Here is a 25570-nt window from a genome sequence, read left to right as displayed (position 1 = left end):
AGCGAATGCTGGTCTCCGGCTGGCTTGCAACATCTGGGATAAAATTCCACCAACCGAGGGGTGGAGGCGGCCCAGCAGACCTCCTATTACATGGGTTCATAAAGACTGCTCCAAGCTTGGACTCTTGGGCTGTCAAGCCCTTCCGCCGCACAGGAACAGACCAAATGGCGAATGATCGCTACATCTGACCATTTGGCTAAGCGTTGAAGAAGAAGACTAGTTAGGGAAAAGTGTACAGGAAATAAACAGAGCCTCAGGAGCCTGCTGCTATGAAAGGCTGGAGGTAAGGATTTAAGGCTCAGGAGAGAAGACCCCAAAATCTTTGGCAGAGTGCCTGAATGATGAGAGTGAAACCAAGTGCTGGCATGAAGAATAGAGGTCCAATATAAGACTGCTACCAGCAATGTATGAGGAGGGGTGGACTTCATTTGCCATTCTGAACAGCATTTCTTTAAGCTCTTAGAGGAAGTCCTTGAGATAAAAATAAGACACTTACAGAAACATCTGATCAGAGCATGACCTAAATACATTAGACAGATAGATAGACACTGCAAATTCAGGATTAAATGCGAAAGGAACAAAGAAGGAAAGATCAGCTGTTGCTGTCATTAGTGAATTAAGGTTACCTGAGTGAAGGATTTCTGTATTTTCAAAAATGTCACTTGCTTTTAAGTTTAACCTTAACTCTGAATTTCCTAGGTTTCTAATGTTTGTTTTTTGATCGTTTCCATGTTCTTGTCAAGTATTTTCCCCCTTTAAACTGTTGAGCTATACTCTTAACCTTAACAATGTTTTTTGAATATATGTAGAGTTTGGAATTCTGTAAAGCATTTTATGGCTTTATAAATCAATCAGTAATAACTTGAGCTGGAACAAACCGGAAAATGATAATGCATTGGAAATGTGCCTGGAATTACTATGCTTTTGTGCTTGTACTGTAACAGCTGTTAGCACCTTCCAACATGAAAGGCCAGACTCTGGCACCCTTTCTCAAGCTGGGCAGTAACATGGCTACACTGGAAACTTCAAAGCGCTGTCGTGGGAACGCTCCCACGGCAGCGCTTTGAAGTGCAAGTGTGGTCGCTCGCCAGCGCTGGGAGACAGCTCTCCTAGCGCTCCTAGTAATCCACCTCCACAAGGGGATTAGCTCTGAGTGCTTGGAGCCTGTTTACACTAGCGCTTTAAAGCGCTCAGACTTGCTGCGCTGGGGTGGGGGGGGTGATTTTTCATACCCCTGAGCCAGCAAGTTTGAGCGTTATAAAATGTAAGTGTAGCCAAGCCCTTACTCTGCAAATACCTTCAGCCCATTGAAATAATGGGATCTGTGCATGTGTTAAGTGACTACTTGGCATGAGTCAGGGTAGCACAATTATGCCTTAAGACACAGGACACAGTAAAGGGCAGGCATTGTTGTGCTGCTCCAGGACAACCCCAGGGAAGGAATAATTCCCTCCTTGTTCCAGGGGATAGAATTGAACATAAGGATTACACTGTATAGAACTGAGATGGAAAAGACCTACAAGGTCATCAGATCCGCCCTCTTCAGGGGCTGTGTACACTCAGGAGAGCAGAGGAGATATCAGATATTACCCTGGTACCAGAATCCTTAGCCCAAGGCCAAGCCAATGTGCAGGAACAGAGCCCGACAGCAGAAGTGGGTGAACCCCTTTTACTGATACTGGTGTTCCCTGGAGCGGTGAGAGTATTCTCTTGACATGAAGATAAAGGATCAATTCTCCACTGCCCTGCACCATGTGTGCTCGTTCACACCAGTACAAAGTGGGTGTTCCACAAGGGTGCAATGAGAATGGTAGCATCTTACACAGGTGTAAATGACTTTATAAGGTGCAGGGCAACAGAGCATTTGGCCCTGAGGAAAATGCTGTGGCAGTTCTTCTCCGAGGCCTTGCCCCAGCTAGGGCAAAACTGAATCCAAGGTAAACCCCACCCAGCTAATACGGCTTAAAGGTGTTCAGCTGCATTTACACTATGTCCCATGTGGTGTTTCAAATGAGGTTAGCTGACATGATTTTAAATAACACCTAATGTCCTTGTCTAGGCAAGGCCTCAATGGCCCCGGTGCACTTACTGACAAAGCGTTGCTTTCATGTTATTCAAGCCAGAATTGCATTTCAGCATGGGTCCTATTGATCAAAAGCTCCTCCCTCAGCTCAACAAAGCAGCACATCTGTAAGTGACTATAATTTTGTTTTTCCTCTTTGCATCCTTGCAACCTGCCGGTGAGCCACGTGGCATTTGCTGTACACATGATTCTATTTCGGTCTTCAACAAGAACCAAACAGTCCAGCAGGAAGTGGCTGGAAATTATTTTTTTGTGTTTATGTTTCATCAGGTCAAGGACAGATAGTCACTAGAGGACACACATTGAGCAATCCCCACCCCCGCCTCTCTGTTTTGCACACGGCTCTAGTTTTCTGGTGACACTGAAGTAAGGAATAAATTGAAGAACAAGAAAATAAAGTTTACCCTTGGGGGGAAATGATTGGGTTTAATGATCCTGCTGCTGTTTTGATCATTATCTCTCCCTGTTGCTTATTTACATCCCATCCTGTCACTAGACACGAGGTCTGGGCTAGGAAGGGGCTGGTGGAACTTTTTAACAGCTCCACCCCTTGTATTGTTTACATCAAATAAGTGTTTGGGGTGGGTGGGGGTCGCTAACCCTACGAGGACTCAGGTGCAATAAATTCAGCGTGGGACCAAGCCCAGCGGAAGCTGCTTGCTAGGTGAGTTATAATTTCACACATAATCCCAGAGAGATGTTACAGGTTGGGCTGGGCCCGTCTGGCTCCCCAAGGGGTGCTGCAGAAGATTTCCTTTTGGATCAGCTGGGAAAGAGGAGCAGGTCCTACTTGGCCCTGGTGAGCTCAGGGGGAGGTGATATGGAAGCCACACAAGGTAAGGCCACTCCTGAGAGGGAGCCACATCCTTCTAGACAGACAAGTACAGCAGCTGGTAGAGAACTGGTACAAAAAGGATGCATTTGATCTCTTTTAACTATGCGAGTGCTGCATTATGTGCGAGGTCTGTTGGGCCCGGCTAACCCCCCTCTAGTGCTCTGCCATGTTTCTGCTATGTTTCACTGCGATGCTGGCTTTATAGAGACACGCTGGTGCTTTGAAGGACGTGCTTCATTGCTAACAGGCTAAAATCAAGCAGAGATATTTTATAACAGGTATGGGTGAACTAGTCTGACCCAAATGAGAACCAAGGGAGTGGATGGCTCAAGGGACTGTAAATGGGAGACGGGGCTCTGCACCTCTAGGTCTCTGGCTTGGATCTATACTGACAGACAGAAATCTGGCTATCATCTGACAGTTGCTCAGTGACGTGTGTGAAATGAGTTGGTGGACCTCTGTCTAATCAAAATCAACACAACAGCCTATCACAATCTGCTCTCACTGTCCCCACAGAGTAGACCACGGAGACTGAACTCTCCTTTGCCCCAGGTCTGGGATGGGGCATACTGCTGGGAACGACTGGGTGCAATAGGACAGGGACGCTTGCACTACAGCTGCCCATGCTATACCCACTGAAGCCTGGTTAGTGGTCCCAACATTTCCATTTCCTCTTGTCACTGCACATCAGGGTTTCTGGCCAGTGACTAGGGCTGAAATGTTCATCTATTTTCCTGTGGCTAGCTGAGCACTGGGAAGTACTGGTGATCCAGAAGGGTCTGGTCTCATGAAACTCCCTCTGGAGCTTCCCAGCATTAGTTTGTTCTTGAATATAGATATATTGAATCAAAATAAACCTTGTGAGTTGAATATATCCTGCTCCTAAAATTACCGCCAGCCTTCAGTTATACTGTCTCTGTTGGAAGGACAGCGAACTCAGATTATATCATAGATTGGGTCCCATTTTCACTGGGAGCCATTACTCTACGTATGCTGGTTACATATTGGCTTGTGCTACTGTAGATGTCTTGAAAGGTAAACATTAAAAAATCTAGCATCCACACAAACAACCAGTGCCTGCTTTTGAGTAGGATTATACCTAAATTTGCTATACACTGCAATATAAGAGCAAAGCAGTCATGCATATAATCCCTACGGAAAAACCCACCCCCAGCCCAGAATGCACTGGGAGACTTGATATTTGGGGACAGCTGTTCCCCCTGCATGCATGTATTTGTACCAAGTGTCACCATTTTTGTGCATTATGAAATGCAAATGCTGCCGTTGGCCTGGTATATTATTCACAAGCTACATGTGTAAGATTAATAAGGAAATTGCTGACTACTCACAAGGGCAGAAAGCCAGCTAATTCTTTGGGTGGATTGGCCGGGGCAGAATTTCCTCTGGAGTGAGTTTTTAAAATCAGACTTTTCCATTTTTAAAGTCTCTGCTTCAGAATAGGTGTTTCTCCCACACTGAACCTATGAACCCACTGTCTTTCTTTCACCCACACACACCCTATTCAGTCCGAGTGGCTGTTTATATGGGAGATTGATCAGTACAGCAGTCAAACCTACAGCAGGTACAATTTGGACTGGAGTGGGAGTCTGTAGTCTTGTACACTTGCTGTACACATACACAGTCTGAAAGCAGCACATCCAAAACACACTTGGTGAATGCAGTATATTCCATACCAAAGACTCGTCCCTGCCACGGCTGGGCCCAGCCATTGTAAGTAGAGAATTAATGTGTTCTGCTAATCAACTATCCTTGCAATTAATAAATTTCTAGCGAAACTCATCCACCTGGAGTGCATTAGCATCCTATCATAGTTGAGCTCTCTTTACAGCTCTAGGGGAAATGTTTCACAAGGTTCTTCTCTGACGTGCTCATTTTTGGCCAGTCTCAGGGTTAGGATAAACAGACAGACACTGTATAAATTTGCTGAAATAAAGAACACATGGGGATCTCCTCAGATGAGTGATCCAGAGAGAGTTCCCTGCCTACAGGTGGCTTTTCCCCTCTTTTGGCTAATGCACAGATCCAGTGCAAAGCCAGACTCATGTGGATTTGAGACCTGTAGCAGGGAGGGAGGAAACGAGGGGCTTCCTTTCTAACATGAGGAGTTTTCCCCAAGATCTTGGTGATCTGTTCAAATTGAAGTTCAGGCTGGCTCCGGTGTAAAAGAAAAAAGACTCACGAACAGACACCATGTTTACAAAATGCTGTGTATAAGCAGTAAACAGTGAACCAAATAACGACACACCTGAATAGGGGCAGAGAAGGACTCCTTTTCCAGCACCCCCTGTCCCCACATGTTCTCTCCTGAAGTGCCTGGAAGCAGAGCGCAGATTGGCAGGAGTTTCCAGCCTCAGAGTAGGACACAGTGACTTCTAGGTGCCAATAATTCAGGGATTCGTAGTCAGGTGTCAGGGTTCCTACAAGGCAGGACTCTTTTCATGGGCTTCTGCGGGATTTAGGGGGAGAGGAAGCAGGCCATATAGTTTGGCCCCCAGCAGGTTTTTGGTGGGTTTCACTCTGCTCCATTGATGCTGGTGGGGGGGCGTACATGACCCTGCATGGTGCCAGGCTCAGTGACAACACTCAGTCAACAATAAAGAATAACAAGCTGAATGAAAACTGTAGAGCATGTGGTTGAGCTGCCATTGTCGTGGAATCAATGTGGTCCAGTAACCTGCCTCTTGGCTGCTTAAAAGGTCCCTGGGAGGAGGCACCCACTGTGTATTGTATTTGATGGCAGTTCAATGCTGCTGCTGCTCCAGAGCAGGCTCTTTCCAGAGATCCGATGGGGTTCACAGACCAAAGCATGCACCTTTGGTGGCGAATCCCGCCCCCAGCTCAGAGCCTGATTACACAGAACCCCGAGCTGGGAAGGGAAGCCAAGAATCCTCTCCCAAACCATGAGCGACACCACAGTGATTTCAGCAGCTGCCACGATGGTCTCAGGATTGCAGTGGCTCTGGTTGCAATGCCCTGCTCCCACTGCACTAGGGGGAATAGATGGTGGATAGGTAGGGTCCTCTCTGCCACCCCATCTCCGGAGCAAAGCTATATGCTCACTCCCAGAATGCCCTTCTCCACTGCTCTGTGGAACTGAGCAAGTCCTGCTGCGTTCAGGATCTTCCCTGGCTAAGAAGGCAGGAAGGAGAGTGTCGGGCGAGAAGGAGGAGGACTAACATTTCCTCCACACTTACTCAAGCATTATCCAACAACAGACTCTCTTTGGGGACCAGCAGCCAGGCCCCAAACTCTGAACGGGTCACCTGTCTGGTTTGAGCAAGCTGTACAGCCTATTGTTTGCACTCCTCTGCTTTTGCCTGCTTTACGTCAGAAACATTGCGATTTGGATCCAGAAGCTGCACAGCCTTAATTCAATCCATCTCTGGTAACATAAGCAGGGGATGGACTGGTCAGTCTGCTTGAAAGCTCACAGCATCCTGAACTGTCTGGTACTGCATTTTTGCCCAACAGGGCACAATTCTTTAGTATTCCCCACCAGATAAAAATACAGCCATTCACCAGACACATGAAGAGGCGAGGTGGGAGAGGGGACTGGAGAGGAAGCTGTTAGTGTCTCTGAGTGGTACAGAATCTGCAACAGGCATGAGGTATATCCACTGTGATCTGAACTTGTAGCATATTGTCCTGTTCAATGGCCCAGCCAGTCCATCCCGTATACGCACCAAGTTTGATTTACCCCTGAGTGGCACAAATTATTAATTGCCTCAAAGTCAGAGTTTGAGAATTAAAATATTAACTTTTTTTAAATTAAGTTTTTAATGTACCTGCCATGCTGCTAAAGGTGCCAGGCACATCTAGATAGAAGACACCTGGCATGCTGCTAAAAAGGCACCAGATACCCCCAGCACCAGGTACAGGTTCTCTCTATATCAGGTTTATTCGGGGGGGCCGTTATTTCAGTGGGATATGAATCAATTATATTGGTTCAGAAGGTTCCGTAAACGAGCACCTGTGAAAAGGTGAAGATGATGAGAACTGCTCTAGTTCTCCAAAGACAATACAAGAACTTCCTGTTTTGGGCAGAGATATGTTCTTGCTATTTAAACACAAATAGGTTAACTCAGGCCTTAGCTGCAGCTGTCAGACAGAATTAAGCACTCTGGCAGATGGTGGTGAATCGTGTTGAATAAAGTGTCTATTCTATGGAAGAGCTCTGTGTAAGCGTGAAAGCTTGTCTCTTTCACCAACAGAAGTTGGTCTAATAACAGATATTACCTCACCTGCCTTGTCTTTGCTCTATAGGGCCAGCTGATTCTCCTCAAGTCCCAGTGCTGATCATCTCTGAGGCTGAGACTTGGGACATTGATGCATCCTCTTGCGTGGGCTGTGGAGAGTTTGTGGATTGGGATAAGATGCCCGAGTTGGATCAGCAGCCAAGAGCTCACAGTCAGAGTCTCACCCAAACCAGCAAAGAGCTTAAAAAGCTGGCAAGAGAAGGCCATTGGGCTACCAACCATGTGCTAAGAGCTCGGGCTTACCAGCAGATCATCCAGCACATCCCGTGCCGGCTTGTGACCCCCGACGCGCTGGTTTACAGGGATGTCACAAGCAGGCTGTTTGGAAAGCAGAGTGTGAGTTCCCACCCCTTGCCTGAATTCCTTGGAGGGTGCAGGATGCCCACTTACTGCCTGACTATGGAAGGTGTAACCGCCGTAAAGAAAATACTCATCTGCCTTGGCAACCTCTTCCCCGACATCACCTACAGCCCAATCCTCCCTGCTGTGGTGGCTTTGCTGCTGCACTACAGCGAAGATGAAGCTCAGTGCTTTGGGAATGTCTCTCGCCTCCTCGCTTGTAATGACTCCCATACCAGCTACATAGACCAGTCCTTCCTGGCTCACCAGGCCTCCTGTATGACTTTTGGGGATCTGGCCAACAAGCACTGCCCAGCAGCCCACAGATTAATAGCCAGCACCTCTGAGAATGTCTTTGAGGTCTATTCTGAATGGTTGGAGTGGATATTTGGTGACCTTCCATTTGATTATGCTATCCGCATACTTGATGTGTACCTGCTGGAGGGACAGAAAGTCCTCTACCGGATCGCTCTGGCCTTGCTGAGGCAACACAGGCTCTCGGTGACCTCCGGAGAACTGGAAGTGACCAATGTCAAGGGAGATCTGAAGGCTTTTGTGCAGAACATTAGGGAGCACATGACGGCTGACAAGCTCCTGGAGAGAGCCTTTGGTATTCGGCTGTTCTCCCGCAAGGAAATCTGGCTTCTTCAGATGGCCAACAGGAAAGCGCTGGCTGAGAAAGGCATAACTGTGGTGCAGCGCAGGTAGGACTGATTAATTCACCAGCGTAGCCAGGTGATGTTCCCCACTGCTACTACAAACTCCACCTGGGGAGAGATGGCCTTACAGATGCTTGACAGAGAATGGGAATGAACAGAAATTATACAAGTTGGGCCAAATTAATTCCTCTCTCCAATGCAATCTCTGCAGCTGCCTCAGAGACAAATTGTCACTGGAGTAACTAACTGCATGAGGGATGAGTGGCATTCAGAAAACAGCACTACTCACGGGTTCTCTTCTTTTTTGATAAGGGAAAGAAATTAAATAAAGGAGAAATTGCTGAATTGGGCCCCCCCTACACACACACACACATTGGCTGGCCTTGTTAACTAGAATATCTGATGAGCAGAAACCACATTTTTAACAGTAATGCTGGTGTTTGGGGACTTGCAGAGCCCTCCATGATGGAGAGTTGGAGCACGGAGTCAGAAAGAAGTGCCATCTGCACTGGGAAAGGAACTAAGCTTGAGCATTGGCCTGCTAAACCCAGGGTTGTGAGTTCAATCCTTGAGGGGGCTATTTATGGATCTGGACCAACAATTGGGGATTGGTCCTGCTTTGAGCAGGGGGTTGGACTAGATGACCTCCTGAGGTCCCTTCCAACTCTGATATTCTATGACTCTATGACTGGGACAGCTGCAAGGGGCAGCCCAGTGGGTGTGGTTGGCATGGAAGGAGCAGACAGGAACAGGCAGTTGTGAAGCAAGTCACACACCCTGTGATGTTTCCCAGCTATGGAGAGACTGAGAATGATTCTTAGGGAAACAAACACAGAGCACCACGATGAATCCGAGATTCACAAAGTAACTAAGCACCACAAAATCAATGGATGGTGTCCCTGTTAAACCGAACCACCATTGCAATCAAGCAGCAGTCATGATTATTAAGTATCATAGCACTTAAATAAGTTTCCTGGGAGCATAGGTGTAGTTTGACTTCTATTTTTGGGGGAGCAGCTTCAGTCAGGCCAACAGGGCCACAAGTAGGTGGGGGGCGGGGAATTCCACACCCGCCCAAGGCTTGCAGTTTTGGGGGGGCAATGCCCCCTCTGTTCCCCACCTCCCCAAGCTATGCCCATGCCTGGGAGATGTCCCCAATTAAGCACATTTCCTGTGAAAGGGTCTCCTATTTAACCAGAGTGCACTGTACTAATATCAGTGAAGGGCTAAGGACATTGGTGCCTAGTACTGTGCTATGACAAACACACAGCTCTGCCAGGGCTTCTCAGCCTGACCTGCAGCACTCTGCTATTCCAGCTGCTGACCCACATAGACCAGCTGATGCATCTTATACCCAGCCTGCCAGTGCCATCCCGAGGCTGACCAGATAGCAAGTGAGAAAAATCAGGACAGGGGCAGGGGGTAATAGGCGCCGATATAAGACAAAACCCAAAATATCGGGACTGTCCCTATAAAATTGGGACATCTGGTCATCCTAGCCATCCCTTCTGCCTGGCTTGGGACCCCACAGAGGTCTGCCAATGCTGCCCTCAGTCCCCATGCATAATCATGTGCTACTACATTAATGAGCATTTTGGCTGATTACTGTTAATCATGAAGATTGCAACAGCACGCAAGGGCTCCAGTCAGGATCAGGACCCCGTTGTGCGAGGTGGTGGACAAACAAAGATGAAGAGATGGCCCCTGCCCCTGTGTAGCACCTAGCACAACGAGGCTCAAGATTGGGGTCCCAGCAGCTATTGCAATATTAATTTATTAACAACAGGGAGCTTCCAATCTAAAAGACACAAGAAAAGCTGAAGCACTGGGGACTAGGTTATTACGTAATAAGTGCGTGTGTTCGCCATTTTTTAGACACACCCCAGTCTTGAACTACTGAAAGTGAAGGTAGCTGTGTGCCGCTGAAATCTTTCCTCCCTCCCACAGGCAGCTGTTCCACCTGGCAGTAGACATGCTGAATTTCAGCTCCGCCATCGTAACTGCTCAGGAGATGCGCATCGTGTGGTCCTGGATTCCCGAGCGTTTCTCCTTATTCCCACCTGTCCTGTTATTCTCCACCTCAGAAAACGGATACAGCCTGCAAAGGTACAGGGACAACTGCAAAATTAGAGATAATGGACCAGATCCTCAGGTGATGTAAATAGGCATAGCCCAGTCACCGTCAATGGCACTACCCTGATTTACATCAGTGGAGGATCTGGCCCAACATGTTTAGCCAAGGAAAGGAAATAATATCTGAGCAGGTTTCTAAGACAGATGGTCTGTTGGATGAACTTCCCTGAGGCCCATGGCATAGATAGCTTGACAAAGGTTTCTGTAGAGTCACTCCTTTCTAAATCTTAAACCCACATATTCCATTTGATGCCTGTTTTACCTGAGGTGCAATGAGTTTGCTGGGTCTCAGTCCAATCCACTGGGGACAGCACAAAACCACCATCACTCTCATCCTTGCTGGGGAGAGGCCAAGGACTGAATGGGCCATGAAGACTGAACTCAGTTCTCTCTCTCTAGAGATGGTCCCTTTAGGTCAAGGTTGAGGCATGTTAACAGGGGTTGTGTCTAGAGCTGTGAGTCCATGTATAAGGAATAAAAGCTCCCTTTGCCCTTGGAGCTTGTTAAGTATGAACTTTAGGAAAAAGCCTATCTTGCTCCTCCTCCCCTGAGCAAGCATGTACTGGGCACACCAATCCCCGGTCTCTGTTCTGCCCCCTCCATCCTTCCTGCAGAGGAAGTACAGTCTCATACACTAAACTGCTGTTTGCTTCATGTGGCTGTGGCTTCTGCTGAGCCCTCCCTAGCTGGCAGTGTTAGAGGACCGACACGCAGTGACCACAGTGACGAGCAGGGTGTAAATGCCTGGACAGACAGACAGGCAGTCAGACATTGCTCCTGCGCTCTGATCCAACTTATGGAAGCAGCACAGAGCAAATGGCAATTGGTGAACTTCACCGTCACCTCTCCAGTTTGAAAATTAGCAAATAGTTGAGCGTTAAATGGGCTCCCCAGCCCCGATCCAACATGCAGTGGAGCCAACTGTAATGGGCTTGTGAATGAGGATTTCCAACCCCTCCTCTCACTCCAGGGACAGCCGGTGCCCAGGCATTGATCATCCCCTCTTGCTCCTGCTCACATTTGTCTGCCAGGCTCAGAACTTGCTTTCCCGCCCCTTGGTCTGGGCAGATGCAGCGTATCCTAAGAACCAGAGAGGGAGCCTGCAGCACAGGATGCGAAGGCGGCAGCCTTCAGCGCATGGCAGGGAGCAGCGCTGGAATGTCAGCTCACAGACATGGCACAGCTCCTGCCCCCACAGTGCTTCATAATCAGAGGCAGCTCCTACGTGTTCCTGGTTCCCAGAGGCGCCTTCTCTGGGGCAGAGGAGAAAGTAAAACACTGGGGCAGCCAAGCCCAAACGGAGATAGCCAAAGGGACCAGCTAGTTAGCAGCAGCTGCAGTACACGTGCTAGACAGGCACCGGGACTTAAACTGATCCTGCCATTGCTGAGTGCTTGCAAACAAAGTTGACTTAATTTAGCCCAGTCTTTCTTCCTTTCTTTCTCATGATTTTCCACCCCCCCCACCCCCGCATCTTCCAATCCCTCTTCCTTCAAAGATCTTCAGTTACTGCCCCCTTCCGAAAATAATCATCTTCCCTGGAATAATCTCAGACTAGCTGACCCTTATGATCCGTCTAACCCTGTGTATGATTCCCCCTCTACTCCACTCTGGGGCTTGTGTAGACACAAGAGTTGCCTCAGGAGTGCTGACACTGACTTAGCTAAACCAATGTAACTACTGAGTATGTGAGGTCACATTGCATTAGGGCCTGCACCGGTGCACCCCATATTGCATTTGAAGCCATGGGTGAGATTTTCCAAAGCATTCAGTGCTGACCTAACTCTGCTGATGTCAGTACTTCCCTTGACTTGGAGTTAAGACAGTGCAGAATGCTTTTGAAACACCCACCCCATGCATCTACACAGCGTCAATGGCAGCACACCGCAGTATGGGTAGGCATCTCAGGATACCTTCCGCTGCTTCCCAGATCACAGCATTCAGAGCCAGTTTTGCAGCAGATGGTGGGGCTCCCTGATTGAGGACCCCATCGAACCCAAGTCCTGAGTGCCTGGGCTACGCGCACCACGTTTGCGATTCTAGCCAGGGCTCACAAGTGCTGGGCTTCTGGACTTGGGTTTTGTTTTTTGTTGTTTTTTTGGGGGGTGGGAACGTGGTGGGATAAAAGGGCATTTAAAGACTTCTTTGGATAAAAGAAACCAAAGAATAATGACATGAGATGTGCAAACACTCACGTTGGAGCATTTGCTTCAGCTAAAACTGAGATGCCACTTTCATTAGCAATCCTTGTCTCATCTTAGACAGTCAGGCCACACTTACTTCTCAACACAGGACAGCTAAAGTAGAATATATTGTATACTTAGCAACCTTGACAAGGTTCCTCCAGTATCTTAAGGCACATATTGCTCCTTTGTACTTCTCTTTCCTTTCCCCTAAGTGTTTGCTACAAAAAGGTCATGCTTCTTCTTAACTGCATGTAGCGAGGCGTGCTTGTGAAATTATTTATTTATGCAGGTTTCACAGTTGAGACAAAAAGCAGACTGTGGCCTTCTGGCATTGGAGAGTTTGGCCACTGATCTCAGCAGGGTCCGGCCTTTTATTCTGATCTCGATTACAGTGGGGTAAACCAGGATTAACTGAGTCAAATGGGGTTACACCCCAGAAGAATGGCTGTAAAATCAGAGTCAGGCCTTGATTTTATACCCCTCCCTTTCCAGCAGGTGCTATTTTTATGCTCTACACCAAAACCCTGCTTAAATGGAATTAACATGTTCTACATCACGCTCGCTGCTCCTCTCGTGTTTAGATCAGGCAGCCAACTCCAAAGGGAGGGGAGGCTCTCTGCATCAGCATACAGACACGGAGCTGATACTGTGCTCCTAAATGAGCCCTTGATTGATGGCAATGGGTTGGTTCTGGCTCTGACTCCGGTGCCTGTCCCCAGGCTGCAAATAACACGCAAAGGGCTGGGGAAGACTTCAGTGGATGCAGGAGCAGTGCAGGGCTAACATAATTGGTCCTCTGCCACCCACCCTCGCTAATCCCAGCACAGAGGGCATGCTGGGGGCATGGAAGGGAAGTATATGCAGTGTCAGGACCCCAGCTATGGGAGCGCAGGTCAAGGCCAGAGCTTGGGTTGGAGAGGACTTGATAACATGGTCCAAGGCCAGTCTAGAGGGTCAAGGCCAGAAGCAGCAATCCATCATGCTCTGGGATCAGGTCAGAGTTGAGCGAGTCAGATGAAGTAGCATTAGTGGAATCAAGGCAGGGCGAGGCGTCAGGAGGGCAGCAGGGAAGTAGGAGTGAGGCCAGGTATCAGGGATAGCGACAGGGGCAGGGGCAGGAACCAGGCAAGGTATCAGGAGTACATAACAGAATCTGTTTTCAGCAGCAAGCCACAGATCCACCACAGACAGACGGCCTCCAGGTGTTTTCCCTAGGTCTTAAATAGTGCACCTGGGCCAATCAGGGAACGCATTTGGCTCCATCAGTCAGGACCTGTGTGGGCAGAACACCCAGTGCTGCTTGAACCGGTAGGGCTCACATGCTGCCATTCCCCGCTTTGCCAGAGCTGTTGAGCAGCAGCATGGACATGGCAGGAACCAGCAGGCCTGAGGGTCCAGACCTGCGGGTCCTCTCCTGTTATGGAGAATCTGTGCTGCAGTGCAGCCGCTCTGACTTACACGGGGGGCTGGGCTGGAATCCCAGAAGTCCCAAGGGGGCCTAAAGCCTCCAGACCGGAGCCGCTCAGAAACCACAGGGCAGAATCTGGCTCCAGGGGCACAAGGACTGCAGAATCTCAGGCTCATAACATTTAAGAAAAACATCCAGGTTAAAACAAAGCTTGCCCTGCAACCACACCACCCAGTTCGGTCTTTTCATTCTAAGCCTGGGAATCAAGGTTAGGTAGTGTGGCGAGATTTTATGTCTGGATTGAGCTGAACAATTATCCGCTTCGCTGAGCAAAACTTATGGCTTTAGCATATCCATCATATGGCGACTTCCTCAGTTACTACACCAACACACAAGTTGCTGGAGCTAAATGATGAACTGCTTCTGCCACTCCCCTTTTATGAGTTTGCACAGGCAGGCTGTTTAACGTAACAATAGAGCAGCTATTGTTCTCCTCAATCTTTTACAGGTTGCTGTGGCTTTCTGTATTTGAAACAGGTTCTCTGAACCCCTAACCAAAGAGATCCTGGGCCAAGTGCTTCCCTACAAGATAAATCACATGGGTTCTGTCGAGGATGAGTAAAGCCCTTGGGTTGTAAATGCTAGTAGTGTAAAACTAGGGCACCTGATCCCCCACAATATACCACCACCATCTCCAGGATAGCAATGGAAACCCCTGTAAAACCCAGACAGGGAATTACACAAGCTGCGATCCACAGAGAGGAAGTGATGGGAAAAATGCAAGGAAGGACCATCTTATAATGGGGACCTGGCCTTGGAGAAAGGGGGAGGGGCAACTCATCTGAAATCACGCTGTACAGAAGGAGTGAGAACGCATCAATTCAATGTCTGTATCCATCAATGCAGCCCTGGTCATCAGTAGCTCTTACAGATCTAATGTGTAGAGTGACCAGACCAGCAAGTGTGAAAAATCGGGATGGGGTGAGGGGTAATAGATGCCTATATAAAAAAAAGTCCCCAAAATCAGGACTGTCCCTATAAAATTGGGACATCTGGTCACCCTACTAACGTTCCGTCATGTGTGCTGGGCCTAACAATTCCAGGATCAGGGGTCCTTGCTACCTTATCTTGTAGTGCACAAAAATGGCTCCTGATCTAGAGGCTCACATAAGTATTCTGGAGCCCCCTCCTTCCTTGCTGCTCTCTCCCCTCATCCTCTGGCTGCTCTACTTCTCTCTCTCTCTCCTCCCAGTCCAGCTGGCAAAGAGAGTTATTCTCCTCTCCTGAACCGGAACCCTTGCTCCTCCAGGTACATGCTGTGGTGAGGGCTTCTAAAGTCAGGACTGTTTCTGGCGCTGATGCGATTCCATTTGTGACCTTAACCGGTCTGTGGCTGTTTCCCCAGCTGAGAAATGGGGGTGACAATGAATGGGTGTAAAATGCTTTGAGGTGGAAGGTGCAATTCTACATACAGACCGAGCTCCCTTTTGCTGACCACCCCACTGCAAAGGAAGGCAGGAAAATACTCTCCTATTTTCCTACAGTGTAAGCAGGACAGGCAGCTGGGGGGCGGGGGGAGGGGAGGGAGAGGAGAGGGCATCAGACATGGCTCAGAAGGGAAATCCAGTTACTGGGGAAGGGAAACCAAATGGCAAGGAAACTGCAGGCTGACAGCCACCATAATTGATGCTGCTGGGAAAGCGAGCAAACTGCTGGGACCCAGAGCACTTTGGGGAGAGGCTGGACACATCACATCCAATTTGCTGCCACATCAAGGGGCCAGACAGTGGAATGACAAGGGACTGTTTCACTCCCCTGCAGGGTCTGTAGCCCCATCTCTGTGAGCCCCTGTGAATGTGACGGAGATGGCGGCTCTCTAGGGAGCCCTGACTGCTGTAGAACCTGCCCAAATGCGTGATGGAGCAACAAATGCAGAATGGCAGAGGGCCACTGATACCTAACACCCCTGTGGCAAGGAGCTAACAAGGGACTCTGGCTCAGTGCTCTAGAAGAAGGTGAACTCCCCCAACCCCATGGTCCTGCCAATCTGCCCTAACGGGAAAATCCCAGGGATCAGTTTAATCCTGTGCCAATGATCAGGAATCTCTGCAGTTAGACATCTGGGGACAGATAACTTCCTGTATCACCTCAGGTCTATCTCATCCAAGACCCTGCCTCCATCAATGGCCAACAGCTGATATTTGAGAAGAAGGTGAAAAACCCTATGACACACCTAGTCGATAGTGCAGGAGGGGGAAATTCCCCCTGAACCCTTCTCGGGCCCAGCTGATGTCCTACAGCAGGAGATGTAATCACCTGAATTATATCACCATACAGAGATACAGATGGCATTACTGGCTTAGGAATGAGGCATCTTCTCTCTATGATGTGGCAGCACGGCAGAATGAAGTGACCCAGGAGATGCCACAGCCTTTGCTAACCGTCTCCATTCTGCTGTAGCTCTCTCACTCGCTCACCCTCCACTCCACTGTGGTGGACCTGGGGACATCCGTTTCATGGCTACGGTAACCGGGTTAACCTGTACTTGTGAGCTCTCTGGCCCAGATCCTTGAAAGTATTTAGGCGCCTAACTCCCACTGAAATCATGGGGAATTAGGTGCCTAAATATCTTTGTGGATCTGGCCATTTGTGTCTCCTCTCTCCCAACCTGAGCCTCAGTGATACAGGTGGGACTGTCTGCCCCTAGTGATGCCATCTCTAGTGTCACACCCCTTCTGAGCAGCTGCTGTCCAGGAAATAGCTGCATTTTGACTGCTCTTTCTCAAAGACACGAGGTGGGTCTCAACCAGCTCCCACCACAACTGGGTCTGTTCTTCCCTTTAAACTTGGAACCACAGGGAATTTCACAGACTCAGATCTGAAGGCCAGAAGACAGCCGCCCTCCGCCCCCCACGTGGGTCTTTATTTAATTATATTCAGGAGCCAAGGTGCTTTGCAATGATTAAAAAAGGCACACATGGATCATGGATAAACTAGCCAAAACAAGGAAAAAGATGAGAGCAGCATGAGAAAAGAAAAGTCAAGAGACAGTTTGGAAGGAAATGTGGTAAAACGGAGATAAAAATAAGCAGTAATAGGGAGGGGACAACACAGGCCGTGGGGATTGGATTGGCTTGTCTGAGGCCTGCAATGTGCAGGACCAGCAATGGTGTCATTCAGCCTGTCCCTGAATCTCTGCACGGGACGTTGCCTCAGCCTCTGCCTTGCTTGTCCGTTTCATTAACCAGTTAATGAATATCAGCCTGTCTGAGCAATTGCATGTACTGCCAACAGCAGTGATTCCGCGAATTGCCCACCAATGGGAAAGCACATTGCGATGCAGTGTACAAACCCCACGCTGGCCTGGAAAGGGTTAACAAGCTGCTGTGTAGTCAAGAAGCGCTGTCCCACTACAGTGGCAAGGGAGGGGCTAAAAGAGGAGAGCCCATTGGGGGGCTCTCTGGGTGGGAGAGCAGACCTCCAGCTCTCCCTCTATGAGTGTGATTCCCAGGTCCCACAGATGTGCCCACACCTAAGAATAGCAGCGTGTCCACAGCAGTATGGGTGGCAGCTTGGGCTAGTCGCCCACGTACCTACCCAGGGCGTCACTTCCCAGCTCAAATGCAACTGTACCCTATGAGAGAAGCTGAGCTGGGAGCCAGGAATTGACTAGAGACTGCTGCCTCCCCGACGGGCAGGTAGGCCTGTTGCAATGCTGTTGTCTTGGGTTTGCTACCAGTGACTAGTCTGTTGTTGCTGGGTAAGACAGCTGCAGGTGGGGCCCTGCCTGAAGGGACAGACGGCCAGGTAAAATCCTTTTGTCTTTTGCACCTGATCTGGGACTCAGCAGTGTTTTTTGCGAGGCCAGGAGTGACCCTGTCACAATCATGTTCCAATACCTGAAGGAGTCAGGCAAAGAAGGACTTAGGAAGAAAAGTTAGACCACAGCCATGTGCTGGGTGTATTAATATATTTATATCCCACTTTGCAAAGGCCAGTAACGAGGAATGTGCCAACCCGCTGGGCTCTCTACCCAATAACTCTAGGGTAAGCTGCCAAACCAGGTCTCTCTCTCATCAGTTTCAAACTCAAACCAATCCACTTTCTTTGTTGTCACCTGCAGGTTTTACTCATGCTGTGAAGGTTACGAACCAACAGTGCTGCTCATAAAAACGATGCAGGGGGAAGTAAGTATTTCCCAAACATTGAAGAGTGCTGTGAGTGTGTCCCAGTTTCTGACTGGTCTGGGGAGAAATGCATAGGAGGGCAGCCATATGCTGCACCAGCTTTGGTAAACAGAGGCTTGGAATGGGCAACAGGGAATGAATCACTTTATGGTTACCTGTTCAGTTTATTCCCTCTGGGGCACCTGCAATTGGCCACTGTTGGAAGACAGGATGCTGGGCTAGCTGGGCCTTGGTCTGACCCAGTATGGCTGTTCTTGTGTTCATACTTATTCGGGAATCAGGATAGTTATACTGGAATAACTGGGCTGTCCCATTGCCTTCTGTGGGTTTGCACCAACAGTACTGATTGGAACTTTGTAACCCACCCCACTGAAGATGTACAAGGAGGAAGAGATTCCATCCCCCTCTCCTATAGCTGGGCTGGCCCTGCAGGGCTAATAAGATTTAAAATTTATATTAGTCACTAAAACTAAAGTAGTGGCCCTGGATCCACATATGGGGCAGATCAGGTGAGTGAGAAGGGACCATTTTTATTTAGGCTCTGTCTACACTGGCACTTTCGTCGCTAAAACTTTTGTCGCTCATGGGTGTGAACGCCCCTCCCCAGCTCCCCCGAACGACAAAAGTTTTAGTAACGAAAAGCACCGGTGTGGACAGCACTTTGTCGGTGGGAGCTGCACTCCCATCAACGAAGTTACTGCCCCTTGTTAGGGGTGGTTTTATTTTCTTGCCGGGAGAGAGCTCTCCCGGCGATAAAGAGCAGCCACCCGGCACACCTTACAACAGCCGTGGTACAGCCGTGCCGTTGTAAGGCGTGCAGTGTAGACACAGCCTTAGTTTCCTTTCTGTGTAGAACTGCACTTTTGGGGAAAATGCTGCCCTCACAGCAACACAGGGGACCTCAGCTCTGATCTGCTGCTCTCGAAATTCCCACATGGGGCCCACAACAAGGTACTCAAAGGAATGTGTGTGTAAATCTACTTTTGCCACCCCCGCCCTCACCCCTGCTCGCCAGCCTGTCGTTTTCAGGATTCACTCTTCGTATTGCTTTTCCTGCTGGACTGAGTTGTGAACTCCAAACTGTTCTTCTTACTCTCCCCTTCAAGGTGTGCGGTGCGTTCCTCTCTTCTGACTGGAATGAAAGGAAAAAGAGTGGGGGAAGGTCCAGCTTCTTTGGAACAGGGGAATGCTTTGTTTTCAGTGTAAGTCTGATTCTGTTTTCTGCTGTATCTTGTTTATGGTTTGTATATTTTAAGGGTTAGTTGCGGTTTTTGTTACCCCTTGTAGAATTCAGATAGCACAGCAGGCAGATACTAGAGACAATTCACCATGCTCCTCAGTCCTGATAGAAGAGAATGCAGGGGAACATAGAAATCCCTCTGTCAGGTCAGAGCCATCTTGCTCAGTATCTTCTCCATTCCATCCCTCTAGTCCATGCTTCTGGGTGCAATAAACCTTGCAGTGTAAGGTGCAGTGTAGCCTGTTGGAGCTGCAGCAGGCTCTCGCCAAACCAGGAGACCCTCAGTAGTACTGTGTCATGGTTACAGGGTTAGCAGCACCTCTGACCCCTCTTTGCATCCCCACAGGTGTCAGCCCTCATGCCTTTACCTCTCCTGGGGCAGAATTCTCACAGTCTCAGACTAGCCCTGGACTATCAGGTTTCCCCAGCAGTCTACCTGGGTTCAGTGCCTGCAGTTCTTCCCTTTGGGAGCTGTGCTTAGTGGGGTATATAGTTACCAGATAGCCTGCTTACACCAGAGCAGCCTTCTTAAGCACAGGTCGGTTTAATCTTAACAGTAGGAATAAAACATAAAGAGCAAAAAGGGACTGTCAGAGAACAAAAGATCTGCAGGCATGTCTATCTTCCTGGAGCCCAGCCCTCTGCGATGGGAACTGAGGACAGTCTAGCTTCTTCACAGTGGCGGTGCTAGGCCACTGCAAACCATGCAACCACAGAGGACTCCGAAGCAGTGGGGGACCCTAAAGCTCAGACCAGCCTGTGAGGGCTTTTCATTTGGCCTGCCAGGTGTCCGCTACTCCCTCCTGCTCCCGCTGGGGGCTCTGCTTTAAGGATGGCCCCACTACCCAGCTGTAGCTCCACCCAAGGCTCAGCATGGCTCCAGCACCTGCATTTCCACCATGGTCCCACGCTGATCTGCCTCTGAACCCCCACCCTGGAGGACGCCCTGTAGCTGGGAGTGAAAGGGGCTATCTGACAGCCAGGGAGTGCAAGGGCCGGAGCTGCCAGGAGCCCAGAGCCAGCTGGAGCCAGGTAGCAGGACTCTCTTTACAGTGGCGCCCCCAGTAGGGAACGGGAAGGAACAGCTGATGCCCAGTGAGCCAAGCAGAAGGCCCTTGCTGGCGGCTCTGGCCCTTTTACCTCCCCTGGCCGGGCAGAGGGGATCGGGGAGGAGACTCAGATGTGGGTCTGCGCAGGGACACTGCAGCCTGGGAACAGGCAGGGGAGCCGGCTGCTGGGAGCCTAAGGCAGAGCCAGAGCTGAGTAACAGGACTGTCCAGACAGCAGAGCCCCCAGCTGGGAGCAGGAGCTGAGCACAGGCAGGGGAAGGTGGGGGACAGGACCAGCTCTGGAGGGAGTCACCCACTGCTTCCCTGGGCCTCTCCCAGCACCCTCACTGCCCCCATTTTCCTCCCAGTCCCAGAACGAAGCTTTGCAGGGGACCCCAGAGAACAAACACCACCATGGCTTCTTCAAACCCTCCACTGGGGGTCTGTGTGTGTGAGAACATCTTTTCAGCAGCAACTGCCTCCCGTCCCTAGAGAGAGTCTTTTAATCCAGCCAGAAGCCCTTTATCTTAATTTCCAAGACTCGGACTCCTGTCCCCTTGACAAACTGGTCTGGTGAGCTCAGCAGGGGATTGGAGGAAGACTATCAATGGGAATGGCTTTTGCATTATCCCTTCAGTGCTGGCAAATGGGTGGCTATCTGAAGTCATAGTACACTTTCCTGCCTATATGCAGTCAGCCTTGGCTTGAATTAACCTCATATTCAGACAGTAAGCCCCCATACAACAATCAGACAAAACCATATAGTATTCATGAATTGTTAACTGCCCCACTTCCTGCATGGAGCTGGAGGCCTTCCAGCCCAACCAGGAGATCTCCCCAGTGGTAACCCAACCATCCGACACTGTAGTGACATTTTTCAGAGTAACAGCCGTGTTAGACATTGGTGGAGTTTAGCACTAGTAAGCCCTAAAGACCAGCCACTACTGATGGACCTACCTCTAATATCCACATGAACAGCCAACCAAACCACCCCACAGAACGTCAGCCATAGCAGGATTTGGAAGGCTATGCCGCCCATGTGTTGCTTTTGTTTTAAAGGTACGCCCTGAAATGGAGAGATACGAGTGGGTGTTCATCAAGAAACCAGAGCTGACCAAAGCAGTGCCACGCTCCCCATGCCAGCGCCTTCCTTCTCCCGCCTCCCCTGTCCTCAGCACACCTCCTCCCGATGGCCACTTAGCCAGTTCAAACCATCTGACTGTGCCCGTGTTGCAGAGGGCTAAAGGTCGCCTCTCCCCATACCTGGCAATCAGACACTTCCTCCTGCCTTCAAAAACAGCCTCCATGTTCATGTCCGGGACTCGGGAAGGAATCGTTATTGGTAACTATGCTACCATTACACACCCTCATACACTCCCAAGAGAATCCGCTGCCCCTGCCCCAAAGCACTGTGAGACAGACTGTGTAATTTACACACAGCCCTCAGAGGGATAGGATGGAGCTGCACCACTTTGCTCCAGAGAGCACAGCGGGAAGGTACATGCTAAACCATCCCTTGGGGCGGCAAAGAGTGCCCCACAGTTTGAAAACCATTGCCTGCCTCCTGCCAGGAGCCGGCGGATCAGAAGCTGGTGGGAGCTGCTTGGACCGCTTGGGCCTCTGGCTCTCCACGCTGTGGGAGCCGCGGGGTGCTGGCTGGCTGCCCGGCAGTTCTCTCTGCCCTGGTCCCTGAGCCAGGTCACCTCTGCACAGCCAGGTGCCCCTGGCACGGCTCCAAGTTGTACCCCTGATGTGCTTTTGCCTTTCCCCCAAAGAAGCCCAGCATCAGCTGGCCCCGTGGAGCAGGCCCCTGCCCGCAGAGCCCAGCTGCCATGTGATCCTCCCCAAAGCCCTTGCTCGCCGCTGCCCTGGTGCTCCTGGTTCTGCTGCTGCTCCTCAGCCCAGAAGTGACGCATGGGGTGTTCACGTGCCCCCCCGGAACCTTTAAATTGTGCCCCCCCCCCCATCAAAAGTTACGCATCATCTCTGATAAGTGGCATGGTTAGGGTTCTTATCAGACAGGCCAGTCTCTCCATTCACCCATTAACCTGTTGACAGCAGGTCCCCAAAAGTTTCTGACCTTCTTTTGCAGGTGGTGGCGGAGGCCAAGCTCTGTACATTGATGCCGATCTCTACTATGGGAGAACAGAGCACTGCGAGACATTTGACAACCCTCCTCTCTGTCAAGAGAACTTCCAGGTGCAGCTCCTGGAAGTCTGGGGCTTTCAAAATGCCTAATCACCATGAAATCGCCGCTCCCTGTACCATATTAAGGAATGAGAGATTCCTCTCCACTACACAGGATACCATGGCTGGTGATGAGCCAGTTGCGATCAGATGACACACAGATGCCTGACTCTAATGGAGGGAGTCCGCACATGGGTTTCTCTTGCGGCTCTGAACCTCACTGCTGTTAGCCATTCTCCATATCTTCCCCCTCTGTCACAAGGCAGAGTTATATTATGGGAACTGCCATACTATAAATGTTTAATAATCATTAATAACAAAAGTCCAGAACCTTCACACACAAATCAAACCAAACCCCAAACTTTCTGAGGTTTGAAAAAATTGAGTTAATTTTTGAGGAGGGAGCAGGCTGGATTCGACAGTTTTCCTGTCTCTCTGTGTTCTTGGCTTCACTTTGAAGTGGAAATACCACAGACCTCATGGTATCTAGCACTGGGCTATGAATCTTGCTGGGACTTACAGGACCTCCATCCTGGTTCCAAGCCCAAAATGTTTTTTATAACCATGAGTGGAACCTATATCATCTTTGAGGATCGACAGTCACTATTAGAAGTGACACCTGTTAGTCCTCATATAACACAATACAAGTAGCCCTCATGTACAGCTACCATTGTTAGCAGTGGAAGTTGCCAGATAGTTACCATCAGACCTGTGCCCATTAATTTTCTGTACCATCTCTTAAAATGAAACCCATCAGGATAAACTGAAGGTGTCCTCAAATACCCACTAGGCTCTACTCCAGCCTGAATACTTATAACTTTGTAGTTGTGCATTTGCACTACACATGAATGCAGGCAGGTGATCTGCTTCTTGAGTGGACAGATAATGCAGGACAACAGCAGATCACAGTGGGCCTTTGGTATGAAAAGAGTTGGTGAACTCTGGGGATCAGGAGATTCCCTAGAGGGAATATTTTTGGCCAACCATCTCTACAGGCTTCAGACCCCTCAACATTTTCCATAATATCATGACACTTCAGTAAAAGGTTTGTCATAGGGTCAGAATTACTTTCTCACTCCACGAGGTATGGCTTTCAGGATCAGAGTTGCAACATGTCAATGGATCAGCCCAAGAAGGCACCCTGCCACTGCACCTGTTTTGTGGATAAAGAGAGGGCTTCAGTCCCCAGGACTGTCAATCACAGCACTAAATTAATCTAAAAATATGCAAATCCACAGTTATGTCATTTATTGCCAGCATAATATCTCATTATAAACCCCCCTCATTGGGATGTTTATACTCTCATGAAAATGTGTATTCAGAGAAAAGGAATAGGATGATAGTTGCAAGGATCTAAATAGTTAACACATCTAACAGTCTAATCTAACATCCCATAGTTATCAACATCAGGATAATAGGAAAGATGAAATATTAACATATACATGCTGACAGGCAGGATAAATACACTCAATGGGTTTTGGAACCTATGTGTAAACGATTTAGCTTGCAGAAGGAAAACATATTCAAAGCCCAAATACATTTTTCCATTTACAGTCTGATTTTTCTTGTGTTCATTTTCTCCAGCTATTCAGAGCAGAAGTAATCAATACCTCCAAGGGAAGCAGTCCCAGAAATGCTATGAGACAAGAAGAGGGAATGATAGCAAACTCACACACTAGTCAGCTATGCAGCCATGTGAATAATTAGCAATTACCTCTATTCTTCGGAATGCATCTTGTAAGATAAAAGATATGATGGGGCTTGAATCTCCACTCCCTCTCATCAATTTTATGCTAGTATAACTCCACTGAATGTGACAGATTTTAAATGTGAGAAACAGAATAGACTCAGAGCCTCAGTATTTCAGACGAAGCAATGTGTGTAGATGTTCTGAGCAGGTCCTTTTGCGGATGCCATCGCATATTTCAACGGGGCTCACCTTTTTCCTACAAGCTTCCTATTTTGTCATCGCATGAGATCTGACAGTTATAAAAGTGAGGCATAAAGATCAGTGGTATCACTTCATGCCTTGCCTCTGGCTGAGACACTCTTTTTTACATTTGAGTTCTGCTAAGATTTTCCCAGTGTTTCCCTCTTTCCAAGGCCCCATGCCGGACCAGCCTGTCTCCATTAGGTTTCCCATCAGACTCCATCCTTTCCCAGGGGCTGAGTTCGCTGCCTCTATAGAAATCCTGACTCCCCCCTCTTAGCTCAAGACTCTTCTTACTTAGCTGTCCATCTTTGCTATGCCTTTGTGTATTGCCTGGATCAAGGTTCAGGGTATTTGATTGTAAAGGGGAACTGGGTCTCATCCAAAGTACCTAAAACACTTGAGACTTGAGGCCCCATTATCTGTCTTTGATGCAACAGCAAAGCCTGCCAACCTTTGTGATGCTGTATGTGCCGCATACCCAAGCTATCTGCGGATTTCAGCTGTAAATCACAATAAATTATCAGGGTGATTATTACATTCAATTCCCATGATCTGCAGAGTGGTCTTTGTCACTTTTAAAATGTATTTATTATTTTACTTTCTTCTTTGCACTTTTATTCTCTTGCTGTGTAAAATTCAAAACAATTAAAGGAAAAAAACCATAAAGCAGTGCGGGCTGGGTGGCTCAAGGGCTTGGTAATGGGATATAAAGAGATCTTTCATCTACCTAAGGTACTTATCTGCCCCCTTCCCCATTACCATAGTATCTGAGCACTTCACAATCTTTTAATGTATTTATCCACACTGCAACTCTGTGAGATAGGGTAGTGCTATTATCCCCATTGTACAGATGGAGAACAGAGAGGCTAAGTAACTTGTCCAAGGTCACACTGGAAGTATGTGTCACAGCAGGGACCTGAAATCAGTGCTCCCAAGTTCTAGGCTAGTGCCCTAACCACTGGATCATCCTTCATCTCTGTTGTGCTGTTACTTGACTACAGCTCAGGTCAGCAGAGCCGGAACTTTGCTGCTTCTTGGTGACCTATGTGAAATG

The 25570-nt window shown here is 48.9% G+C and overlaps 1 protein-coding gene across 1 annotated transcript; it reads left to right on the top strand.

Moving 5' to 3' along the window:
- Positions 1–2780: 2780 nt before the first annotated feature.
- LOC311531151 (TBC1 domain family member 24-like) lies at positions 2781–25067 on the top strand (the record flags this gene model as incomplete). The annotated part of the gene is made up of 7 exons (XM_084648284.1): positions 2781–2919; positions 7203–8238; positions 10141–10299; positions 18044–18107; positions 19214–19309; positions 21456–21738; positions 22489–25067. 7 exons carry the CDS (start codon positions 2781–2783, stop codon positions 22632–22634), a joined length of 1923 nt encoding a protein of 640 aa, XP_084504410.1. The 3' UTR covers positions 22635–25067.
- Positions 25068–25570: the final 503 nt, after the last annotated feature.

The sequence above is a fragment of the Lepidochelys olivacea genome (assembly GCF_965140295.1).
Source record: "Lepidochelys olivacea isolate rLepOli2 genome assembly, chromosome: 14".
In the NCBI taxonomy this organism is placed as follows: domain Eukaryota; kingdom Metazoa; phylum Chordata; order Testudines; family Cheloniidae; genus Lepidochelys; species Lepidochelys olivacea.
The sequence above is the reverse complement of the archived record's forward strand: the minus strand, read 5'-3'. Positions and strand labels throughout refer to the sequence as shown.